The sequence below is a fragment of the Phascolarctos cinereus genome, unplaced genomic scaffold, assembly GCF_003287225.1.
Source record: "Phascolarctos cinereus isolate Bilbo 61053 unplaced genomic scaffold, phaCin_HiC Scaffold_3;HRSCAF=262, whole genome shotgun sequence".
In the NCBI taxonomy this organism is placed as follows: Eukaryota; Metazoa; Chordata; class Mammalia; order Diprotodontia; family Phascolarctidae; genus Phascolarctos; species Phascolarctos cinereus.
The window spans coordinates 115,860,757-115,873,809 of NW_027555736.1; the positions used below are offsets into that span (position 1 = coordinate 115,860,757).

At 37.1% G+C, this 13,053-nt stretch overlaps 1 protein-coding gene across 4 annotated transcripts in view; it reads right to left on the bottom strand.

Moving 5' to 3' along the window:
* Positions 1–13,053, bottom strand: part of ARNT2 (aryl hydrocarbon receptor nuclear translocator 2) — a 267,900-nt gene that overhangs the window by 189,015 nt on the left and 65,832 nt on the right. For 3 of the 4 annotated variants that reach the window (XM_078151115.1, XM_078151113.1, XM_020965854.2), the window contains exons 2-3: positions 8,758–8,869; positions 986–1,033 (exon numbers count right to left, since the gene is read on the bottom strand). In XM_078151115.1, coding sequence (XP_078007241.1) covers positions 986–1,033; positions 8,758–8,869 — 160 coding nt within the window. The remainder of the gene's footprint in view (positions 1–985; positions 1,034–8,757; positions 8,870–13,053) is intronic. The other variant, XM_078151114.1, reaches the window with a different exon arrangement.

Genomic DNA, 13,053 nt, shown 5'->3' on the forward strand with positions numbered 1-13,053 from the left:
ACTCAGGTCAACCTAACCTGCACTTTGTCCACTTTGCCACCTCTTTGCCATAAAGATCCATGAACAATAAAGTTATCTGCCATCTTCTCACTTTTCTATCCCAGCACAAATGAGTATTTTTAAAAACCACACCTATGATTTCATTGACATATGGAACTCTCAGTGAGGAATTTCCTCTACCAGTGTTGATTATCACCTTCTCCACAACTTAAAGTCTCAGAGAGCTGCTTAGGGCACTAAAAGGCTTAGATGACTTGCCTAGGACCACACTGTCAACCTGAACTCCAGGTCCAAGGCCAGTTTTCTACCTACTGCACCACACTGCCTGCCTTAAAGGAAATTACATACTTTAAGGAATACATACATATAAACCCAATAAAGTTAGCTAAAAATACCAAAATGCAATTTAATTATAAATGCTAAGTCTCAAATAGGGCATAATACTCCATTTTAAAAGCCCATGTTCTAGACAAATTGCCGTTAATTTCAAAAAGATTTCTGTTTATAAAAGACATTCCACAAAAGAGTCATGAGTTACTTGACAGCCTGATGTTTTATTTGTTAGAGGAAAGCAAGGTCAATTTCTAACATTTTCCTCATTTTCAAGGGTAGAAAAACATGCCTCCTCCTGGGATAGTTTAACTATAATTCTTGACCTTTCTAAAAAGCATTAAAAATGAGTTTACTGAATGGAATTTTTGTCAGTTAAAATGAAAAACAGCTAATTATTTATGTCACTTCATCTCTTTCAATAATATAGGTTGTGAGACTTAAGAACTGTGTCAACCACTCAATTGGCAACCACGTGACTAAACGCTGGCCTATGAAAACACTCTCAATACAAGATAGAATGAAAGAAGAATTAGAAGAGAGTAATATGTCCAAGATGCAGAGAATGAATGTTATGGCTTAAATCTTCATTTATGTGTGGTCATCCTACCTGGCAAGAGAGGCTCATTTTAAGTATTAAAAAAAAATAACTCACCTTGAAAATTTGCTGGGGCCTTCACCATCTTCATCATCGAAGTCCATTCTGAAAAAGCAAGACCTCTGGTGAGCCTTTATCTAACTGGGTAAAATTCTACTCTAGCACTGGAAGGAGTAATCCAAACTGAGCCCTAGCCTTTGTAATGCCGAAAATAAAGTCACTGGGTTGTCAGCAAAGACGTAAAGACAATGAAGTCTTGCCACCCTGCCATGGGTACTGACCAGCAGCAGTGCCTGTCAGGGAGGTTCATTCAGGTGAGAAGAGGTAAGTCTATGGCTCAGGTCACACTGGACTCACAAGCATGAGTTTTCACTGAAAAATTAAGGCATCTAAGCAGTGGTAATCTCCTAAGGAGGTCTCTGCAACCAGACCACAGATGGCTTTGAGTCAATGTCCACTTGAGAGGTTTTGGAGAAGCCAGTGTTTCCTTTATCCCAAGAGACTTGGAAGATATCTACTTTAGACAGATTGTACAGTTATATGTGTGTATAACCTAGGCATATTACATACATATATACATATACAATATTTTTTCAACATCTTTGTATAGATGCTTTATAATCTATACAACTTCAAGTTTTTTTAAAAGAAGAAAGTTTGAAAAAAATTACTTAAAATAAAAGCATATCAATCCATTGAATAAAATCCTCAGACAATGCCAAAAAGTCTAAGTAAAAAATGAGATTTAAGTCAATAATTAGCTTAGGATAAACCAAACTACTGAGAAAAAAATAATAATATTTTTTGACCTGAGTGACCCAAACTGTCTGCTTACTTAATTTAATTAGCTACTTAAATTAATTTGTCCAGGCCTTCACTTAATTCTATATGATATAAAGCAATACTAAAAGATAGAGGGGTTTTTTTTAGCTGTTATCAATACAAACTACTATAACCCATTTTTTAAAAAAAAATTATGTTGTCTAATTTACATAATGTACACTCTCAATGCCTTATGAAAGTTAATGGAATAATAATTCAGAGTGCCTCTGAACAGGTAGGTTGTGGCTCCTTAGGGAGAGATGCCCTCACCTGATTTCTGACAGGTAATGGGGGAGCAGGGCCAAGGCAGGGAAGAAGAAAGGAAGGATACCACAGGCATCACTAGGAGTAAGGCATAAGTCACCCTGAGCATGCAGAAAGTAACAATGAGGCCTCCTCTCTTCCCCCTTCCCAGCTCAGCCTGCCCCAGAGTAGAAGGAATGGTCCCTCTATGGAACACAGAGAACCAATTGAGATTGTAAATGTAATCAATACCTCCCTCCCGCCACTCCCATATACCATGTATCATTAGGGAAGAATTAAGAACTGTGTCAACCACTCAGTTGGCAACCATGTGACTAAATGCTGGCCTATGAAAACACTCTCAATACAAGATAGAATGAAAGAAGAATTAGAAGAGAGTAATATGTCCAAGATGCAGAGAATGAATGTTATCATATAATTTGGGCTTAAATCTTCATTTATGTGTGGTCATCCTACCAGTCCTTCTTTGGGGAAAGCAGAGACTTTACAAAGAGAGCTGTCCTGAAAAAGTGATCACCTCTTGTTAAATCAGAAGGGGAACTGCCAGGCCCCTTCATGTCTAATATACAGGGTGCCTGAAGAAAATAACGGCGATCTAATGAAGAAGGCCATTCGCTACAGGCAGACCAAGTGGGAACAGCCTTCCTAGCACAGGGCAATGAAAGACATGGGAGATGTGTGTAGGAAAATAATGTTTTACTCTAAAGAACTAAAGGAACAAACTTGAAGCCTTGGTGAAGGGCAGTAGTGGACTATCATTAAGGTTGTTTTCAAGGAGGGAGCAGCTGTCGTTTTGAGGTTTGCCTTCTTTTCCTACATCACGGGCAGCTTTGCTCACATAAACTCTGACTTTGGCCACTATGGGTAACTTAAACATGGATCACACTAGTCTAAAGAGATAAGAACAAAAAGAGTTAGATAACTTGTCTGGGCAGTAACAATAATACAAATAATATCTGTGCATAGTGATAAAGGATGAAAGGGAGGAAATGAGAAGAAAGAGAAGTGCATACACAATCACATACAGATAGACAGTTTATAGACAATCTATCACAAGGACACAGAAACAGAAATACTACATGTTGTAACTCAGTGTTAATGATCTACAAAAAGTCAGAACGAAGACTTAAGATAGAGTAAAAGCTAACAAAGAAAGGCTGGAAGAAGTCTGACTATTTTTAAAGAAAGCCTTATCAAAGTGGTTAATTGTTTTAAAATGTGGCCAGACAGGATTTTTTTTGAAAATGAAGTTGTAGTGAAAATAATTTATATTACATATAATGGTTGTCATCACTGCTGTCATCAGTGCTTTGCTGAAAATTATACTTCACTCAATGATAGCAAAAAAAACAAACGATTAATTCTCCAAACAAAAATACAGTAGAGATATGCTGCCCTCCCGTGGTCATTATGGGAAACTGAAGCCTTTACGTCAAACAAGGATACCTAACTTTAAGAGCTAGCTAGCACAAGTGTACCAAAATCATTAGAAAAATAGATAGTACTACTAAACTCTAAGGAAAGTTGTCTTTGAAAGAATTTGCCACGGTTTCAAAATGCAGAAAGTACATTAAACTTTAAAATTGTGCTTTATTACAAACTCAAATGTCTCAACCTTTATAAATGTGAGTTACATTATATTCTATGAGGGATAGCATGATATGGTGAAAAGAGCTCTGAACTTAAAAATCAAAAGATCTGCATTCGAGTTTTAGCTTAACATTTACTAGCTGTGTGACCCCTGGGCAAGTTACTTGGACTCTCTTGGCCTTCTTCCTCACTTGTAAAATAGACATGGCAATATTTGCATTAATTACCTCACATGGTTGTTACAAAAATATTTTGTGAACCTTAAAGTGCTCTATAATTGTGCTATTATCGAAATGTCATATAACATGTGGTATTAATGTATATTATTAAAAATAATTATATAAAATTTAAATAAATAGAATTATTTTTACAGTGTAGTCCTACTCATCCTCAATTTCCACAATCATTTAGGTTTTTTTGAAATGCTAAGGCAACTCTGTATCCTTCTAAATTAGAAAAATGGAGCTGTCTGCATTGGCATCAGAATGAAATGTTACAATTTGAGTCCTGTGTGTGCTTATAGTCCATTGTTGGTATAAGCAAAGGATAGCACAACTGCCTGGACCCAAAGTTCCTTAGTTTCATCAGAAATCCCAGGGAGTCAGACTGAACTGTCAATGAGAAAAGAAAATGCAGTGTCTTGATCTCACTAATGAGTACAGAGTGGAGGCTGAATTCAGGAGATAATACAGAGTTTTTAAATCCTCCAAACAACTCACCTGTAACCAAAACACCAGATTGCTTATTCATTCAAAGCAGAACGTATGTTAGCAATGCATCAGAAGTAGCTCACACAATAGGACAAAGGATGTTTCAGAAATCTGTTGGCCCAGATAGTGTCTTCTGCCTCCTCTTTAATTTCTTAATTTAAAATGCAGCAAAAATGAGCTATGCTTATTTCCTTGGCTCTCAAAAGTCCTAATAAACCATCCTTCATTGTGTCTGTCTTTTTATATGTCTTTATAATCCAGAATGAACTAAGAAAATAAAGGCAATGAATCAAAACGTGACTTTTAAGTCTTATTTTATTCAATTTAAAAATGCAATACAATTAATGGATGAGGTTGGCTGAAAATGTATTCCCTCACTTTACTGTTAATGGGAATGAATTCTTCCTTCCTAAAAAAAAAAAAATGGGTAAGGCACTTCTGGGTTGAAAATGAGACTGGAAAAAAAAAGAAAATGAGACTGGAGAGATATGATGGATAAGGATCTTTATAACTATTGTTGTGCAATAATATATCATTGGTTATGGCCAAAGAAAGCAGATTCCACTGACACCCTAACAAAAAACATGTAACCAGAGATATTTAATTTCAAGTAATATCAGCAACAACTGTAGTTCTTATTCTTCATGTAATTTGCCACTGCAGCAAAGAAAGAACCAAATACAAGTCTGATGTTACTATAAACTGATGGCAAAATGCCTTCACTATGGTATATATTTTCAATGTTTGAATGAACTCATTTGCAAACACAAATCAAATAAAACATTTCAGCAAATGAGTGCTTAAATTGGGTATATCCATTGGGAAAGAAACCTCTAACTTCAGAGCAATGGAGAGGGGCTAAAATATGCAAGCTACCAAAAAGGAAGGGTCTTAACCATAGACATAATTGTAATGAAATTAACTTTAAAAAAAAATGTTCGGCTCTTCATCTGACACCAAGCTGCAATGAAGCCACCTCCTACATAAGCATCATCCATTGAAATTAGAAAGGTTGAGAAAGGACATTTTAAGTTACTTGCATCAATACCTTTCTAATAAGTCTATGAGGAGTCTAACACTGATGCACCTCCACGATGTCTTCTAAATGGCAAACACAGGGATGCAAATAGTTTGCACAAGACTCTCATTGAGGTCAAAGCTCTATTGGAAGTATAATCAACCCATAGTAATAGACATGGATAATCCAAAAGAGAATAAACATTTCTACTGGCTTTGAAATTCATAAATAAACAACTAAGTCACATCACGATGACCAGGCAGAAGAACAGGCAGGATTCTTGATCCTGTCTGTGGCTCAGCTTGTCCCTGTTTCTCCTTTCCGTAATGGAAATGCACCATCTCCTCAGCCTGATGTAAAACATTAACCAAGCAAAGAAGATCTTTCTCTTCCCTCTTTCATTGTTATTTATCTGAGTCACATGTTTCTCCAGAATGGAAATGGAAAACCAAGTGACTAAGAATAAGGAAGCTTGGGTTCTAGTTGCAGATTTGCCACCATGTCACTTGGAAAAACGTCATGTCTCTGAGACTCAGTTTCCTTAGCTGTTAAACAAAAAAATAAAGTTTTATGATGTCTAAGGCCCCTTCTAGCTCTGATATTTTATTATTGACACTCTTGCTGGGCTACAGGTTGTATTAAGTACTAAATGTAAACATAAACACACTGAGACCTGGAGCAGAGCTATAGGACTGTCTTTTATTTGAGACCGTCTCATAACGAGGCCTGTTAAGTATTTAAGAAAGAGAGGCAATGAAGCATAGTAGTTACAAGACTGGAGATAGAATGACCTGGGTACAAGACCCATCTATGACACATCTGGCTGTATGAATCTGGGCAAAGTAGCTAACCTAAATGCCCCAGGCAACTCTAAGACTAACAGAACAGTTGCAGATATGCTCTAAGAAAGGAAGTTTCCTTCATGAAAGTTCCATATGTTGAAGAAAACACAGCTCTGGATGTCTTTAAGATAAACTAACATCTCTGGATACTGGCCAATATGCTTAAATCACATTCTACTTCATGGTGAAGCATGTTAGGGCAAGACTGTCAATAAAGGATTCGAAAAATCAGGGTAGGTTAAAAAAAAACTCAACAAAATTTGCTAAAGATGAACTCATATAGGATGCTAGCTTGTTTGGGACAGCTTTCCTATTACATGATGAGGCTATGGAAAATCTGTTGAAACAGAATTTTAAGAGCCTTTTCACCCAAGTATTCTGGCCTGACATAGAGAACAGGTGGGCAAATACAGCCAAGAGTCATGATAAAGTATTTATTCATGGGGAAAAAATTAATCATGAACTTGTAAATCAGCATAAAATGTTATAAAAAATGAGGCATTTGGAATCTACCATCATTCTATAAACTAGCTCCATCTTGGGCTTTCTCTTCGTCCTCTTGAACTGATTCTTCCCTTGATTCCCTTTGGCTTCTCTGTTTTTCTCTTCATCTTTTGCTTTTTTTGGGGGGGGGGATACTTTTAAGGAGAAATAGAAGTTAGGTCTCAGCTATAGCTACAGCTTTTTTAGTTTATCACCATGCCCAAGACATGACATTTCTATGCTCTTATCAGGTAAAGGGGTTCAGGTCTTTTCAGTTGAGTTACTATGGAATGGCCAATAATCCTAAGGTAAATCATGAAGCAAAGAGGGTAATCAGGAATTAGGGTTAGGTCACACAGTGTAAAGACCAGAGCTACAAATTAAACCCAGATCCTTAGAACCCCAAAGGATCCTTACAATCTGAAAACCCTATGAAATTGAGGTGTTCAACATTAACTTTCCTTTCCCGAAATGAAATGTCAACAAACCTTGATTTCAATACAGCAATCAGACTCACAAGTGCCAACACCTTCCTGGTTGGGGGTGGGGGTGGGGGTTGAAGAAGAAGTGATGCTGAGTTAGCTCTGCACTGACTAGCTGTGGAACTTCAAATGAATTACTTTACTTCTCAGGGCCTCAGCTTCCTTATCTGTAAAATGAGGGAGTTGGACCAGATGGCTCAAAGGGTTTTTCCAATTCTAAATGGATGATCCTATGAGAACACCAACATATGAGGAAGGCAAAAATTAGGATTCTGGACATCAGAACTAAGAGAAGTAAAGGGAACAGCAAAGTTGGTCTCAATAGACACAAGGCCAGAGTAATGGTGAGCACCTTAAGCAGCTGGCTTTAACAGGTGATGCACACCCACTCCCATCCCATCCCCCTACCACCTCACTGGCTCACGGGTCAACTATGGGCAATCCATCTACTTCCCTGACCAGGGCCCTGAATGAACTGCATTGAAAGTATCCTCTGCTAGGATCCTGCTTCTCAGACCTCATCAGGGACCTCTGCCTCTCCAACTGGAGGATGGAGCAAAATGCTCCTCCCCAAACCTCCACTTAAGGAACATGTCCAGACCAGCCATCTCCTCATATCCCAGTTGGTTAGACTTTCTTGCATATCCTCATCATGGCCCCTATGCTGGATACCTTCCCTTCTCACCCTTTTCAGCTTCCTTTTGTCTTTTGTGTATTGTCTTCTCCCATTAGACTATAAGCTGCTTGAGGGCAAGGCCTCTTTCCTTTTTTGTATTTGCATCTCCAGAGCTTAGAGTGCACTTAATAAATGTTTAATATCTGACTAGTGACTGGGAAGAAAGAAGAAAAAAACCCCAATCTTTCTGCAGTAACCACAAGTGAATTGTGGATAATGGAGAGTTAATCATGCCTCATACGTTCTTTTGACAGAGAACACTGAAACATAGATTCTGAATGGAAAGAGGTCTTAGAAGTTATCTAGTGCAGCCCTCTCATCTTACATACGAGGAAACCAAGGCCAAGAGAAAAGTTATTTACCCAAGGTCACATATTATAAAGACTACAGCTAGGAATTAAATGCAGGTCCTTAGAACCCAAAAGGATTCTTACAATCTGCAAACCCTATGAAATTGAGCTGATCAACATTAACTTTCCTTTCCTGAAATGAAATACCAAGAAAGCTTGATTTCCAAACAAAGGGCAGGTTTTTGTCTTACTCAGCCTACCACAAACCACACTAAGAAATGTAAATTAGTCACTGCCTTCCCTTCTGTGTTTATGATCAGGACTGATCATCCTCAGTGAGGTCACTGCAGACCAGCGAGTGCCTATTAAATGGCTTAATTAGAGTCCAGCAGGATACAGAAGCAGATTTTCCCAAGGACAGAGTTCTCATCAGTTTGGTGTAGAATTCACAATCACTTATATTGGCAAAGTCATGTGCATGTTGCTTTAACTTACAAAAATCTCAGCATTCCTAAGGCAAACTGCTGAGTTCCTATTCTAGAAGAAAAGAGTACAAAATTGATTTCCCAGACAGGCCCCCCGCATGAAGGCTCTCAGGGTTGAGTGACATTTACCAGTTTGAATTTGACCTTGAAGTACTGAAGTTGCTTACCCGGAACGCCTCTTTCCTCCTCTAGCAGGCATGGCTCCTGCCATTCTCACCTGCCCTGTTGCCATGGGGGCAACGGGCAAAGTCACTGATCCAGGGATATCAGAAGCCATTTCTGCAAATTCAGAACAAAACTCCATTAGTTATCTGCGCCAACACAGCCAAAAACAAGCAACAAGACACACAGGGCTCTCTGGAAGGACTATTAACTATTTCAAGCCAAGGAAATAAGAATTTAGTTATTGAGAAAGTGGTTTAAAAGAGGAAATGTCACTTTCAAAGGGACCTCACGCTCAACTCAGAGACTGAATGGTAGAAGCTGACTTTCCCGAGCAGTACGGCTGTTGCCAAAAGAAGAAGAATTGTCGTTTGTTGCTTGTAGCTATACAAGCACTGGCCAACTTGCTGTGAAACTGTGCCATCATATTCCTTCAACACAGCCGGTTCCTCTTTGAGGTGAGATTCATCTTCCTGTCTGGAGGGTTTTCCCTTTGGTAATCAGAGACTGAAATAATCCCATAAGGTGCCTTGCAAATGGTGAATAAGGTGCCTTTGCAAACATATTAATGCATCATACAAAATCTTTAATTTATACCCAGCAAGTAAACGGATTCCCAATGAGGACCTGGCTTACTGCTTAGAGGATACAAAGAATTAAAAGGATTTTTAAAAATAAATTCTAGTGGTGCTGTGCAATCCTGACATATTTTACATATCCCCTCTATAAGAACACGTATAATTGTAAGTAATACAATTGTTCTGATCATTGTTCTTCAGAATGACTTCATGAGAATTTACTTGTATTAGTTCAACTCTCACTCAGGGATATAATAGAAGTGATAGCTTAAAACAATCCATTTCAGAAAGGCATTCAAGGAAAAACAAAGGAATCAGTGCTGAAGTTAATAGAAAAATAACGTCATGGTATGTTGACAGCACAATACAAGGGGACCTGGATAATGTGCATACTCATTGTGTATATGAGATCTAGTTCATTCCTACATGTCATATTTCCTCCCCAAACAGCAATCTGAAAATGAACCATGTAACTGTCTTCACTTAATCATGTCAAAATGCATAACATTTTGTAAATACTGTATGACTGAAGGCCAATTTGAACAGTTCTATTGGAGTCTTTCATAAAAGAATTTAAAACCTTAATAAATGGAATCTATAGGAATACAAATGTTCCTATAGAATTTTGAATAGTATAAAAATTCCTACTTTTCCCTATTTGTTTTTTACTGGACCTCTCATTGCATTGATCCAGGGTGCTCCTACTAAGGAACATTCTTTATCCATACAGGTGATTACCTTCTCTGAAACTTAAAATTTTAGAGAAATATCTGGGCCAACTGATTTGCTCAGGGTCATATAATCAGTATATGCCAGAGTTTGGATTTGAACTCAGATCTTTCTGACTTTGAGGCCAGCTTTTTAGTCCATGCTATTTCTCATTTATAGTACTTAACTGCACTATAAATAGACACTAAAATTTATATTTAAATAATATCTTCTTTAAAATAATTCTCTTTAATTTCTCACAAACTTGCTTTATTTTGGGTAGCAATAACTCTAGAACAGCAATGTAAAATTAACAAACAAATAATCTAATAGTTATGTTACTTGAATACCCTTCTGGTGAAAACTTTTTATTTTCTAAAAGATGGAATGAAATACATTGCTTGCAAACCGAGGATGAAGTTACTGCATCAAACTATTGGGTTGGATTTAGATCTGGGCAAATCCAATATTAATCTAAGTAGTCTATAATCACACTCCCATTCCATCACCTCCTACAGTCTCAAGATCATTCAAATGTTTAACCAATTTAGAGAGTTTTCTGTCATTGATAAGTAACGCATTTTGGTTACAAATGACTTAACAAGTAAAATCAGCAAAACAGTGGGACATCATTGCCATCAATGAGCACTTTTATATATAAATCCTTGACATTAACAATTAGTTTTTGAATATGGGTGAAGAATGATATTTGGATTTATGGATCATTAGTTATGATATATCAATGGTAGGCTCTTGACCAGGGTTAGATTATATCTGACAAATGAATAATATATTTGCCTGGAGATGTGCAGATGTGATTAAAAAGATCTTCATATACTAAAATGGGATGGCAAAGAAGAAAGATCAGCAGGCATAATAAAGGAAGAAAAGTAGTAAAAAAAAAAGCTCAATAATTTATAAGAGGTAATATCTATCTAGGAAAAGGGAAAATAAAAAAATGCATGGACTCAATAATCAGTGTAGAGTTGTTAATGCAAGAAAATCAGCCTGACAGCAAAGGTATCACTGAGACTTGGTGGGGTGACTGATGACTGAAATCTGGCAATGGAAAGATGTGCTCTATTCAGAAAGAGATTAGATAAAAGGAACACTGGAATATCATTATAAGTTAAGAAAATATACTTCTGTGAGGGTATCTACAATCTAAAAGGGTAAGTATACTACCTAAGTATAAGATATTAGATAAGTATAATGGAAAATGTTTGGGTGAAGAACAAATTTGAGGTGGGGAAAGAGACCGGAACAAAGGCAGTGTTGTGGGTAAAGTTATATTACAAACCACATAACCAGAAGTAGAAAATGAAGGTGAGTTCTGAAAGTAGTTCACAAAGTTGACATAGAGGTATGACACAGTTTGCATGGACAACTTCAACTACCTGGGCATCTACTAGACAGTTTTCTTTGCTAAAAGCACAGAGACGAATTATACAGTTGGTAAATTTTAGACTTGTTTTTGCTGATAATTTCATTTTTAAGGCTTTTACAAAGACTTAGTTATTTGCGATATTAGCAATAACAAAAGTAAGAATATTTCTTCCCAATACCTCAGGGGCATACTCTCCACTATTCTATCTCAAATTCTGAAGAGAGTGGGCTCAGATTTAATCCAGTTCCTATGTAGCATTTGGTCCTCCCAAGTTCATATCCAAATTTGACATCTTTCCTGAATGAGTTCTTTTCTTAGCCAGAGCAGTGTTAAATCCCAAAGAGGCATCAGTGATGAGCTGGCTGAAAACATCTGCATAGATTCAACTCTCAGATAGGAAAGGGGAAGGGAATAAGAATTCAGATGGCACATACCATGTGCACAGGTACTGTGCTAAGCACTTAAAATATTATCTTATTTGATCTTCACCACTACCCTGTGAGGTAGGTGCTGTTCTTTTGCCCATTTTTCAGTTATGGAAACTGAGGCAAAAAGTGATTAAGTGACTTGTCCAGGGTAACACAGCTAGCATGTATCTGAGGCCAAATTTGAACTCAGGTCTTTTTTATGCCAAACATCTCCTAAAACTCTCCTACAAAATTACCACAGAAAACACCAAACAGAATTCTGAGTAGGAAAGCCAAGAAAAAGTCATATAGATTGCAATTCTAGTGCAGAGAGGATCAGTCACAGTCATGAGGTAGCAGGGGCCCTACCTGTGTTAAGGACCAAGTGCAGACCAGGGGACAGTGACCAGACCTCTCTGCTGATCACACAACACTGGAAGCCCAGGCCATGAGACTGAGCTGTGCCACTCATCCCCCTTAGAGGTGAACAGAACTCAATCTTAACATAAAGTCCAAAGTTAAGAAATAGGCTGAAAAAATCAGAAAACAACAAAATAAGACTCTGACCATAAAAACCTGCTATGATAACAGGGAAGCTCAAGACACAAACTGAGAAGAAGACAATGATCTGAAAACATCTACAACCAAACCCTCAAAGAAAAATGTAGATTAGACACAAACCCAACAAGAATCCCTAGAACATAAATAATTTTTGAAAGCAAAAAAAAAATTGAAAATCAATAAAACTATTAGCATAAATTATAACTGAGAGCTATGCATGAAAATTATGAAAAGAGATTTGACAGTTTGGTAAAACAGGCACAAAAATACTAAAGAAAATAACTCTTCAAAATTCAGAATAACCCTAATAATAAAAGAAGAACAAAAAAATACTGAAGAAGATAACCACTTAAAAATCAGAATTCACCAAATGGTAAAAGAAGTACAAAACCTTTTTTAAAATTATAATTGGTCAAATGGAAGCTAATGACTCCATCAAGACATCAAGAAACCAATAAAACAAAGTCAAAAGAATGTGGGGGAAAGAGGATGTGAAATATCTCATGGGAAAAACAACTGACCTAGGAAATAGAACAAGGAAAGATAATTTAAGAATTATTGGACTACCTGAAAGCCATGATCAAAAAAAGAAGAGCCTACATATCATATTGTTTAGAATTATAAAGGAAAATTGCCCAGTTATGGAACTAGAAGGCAGAG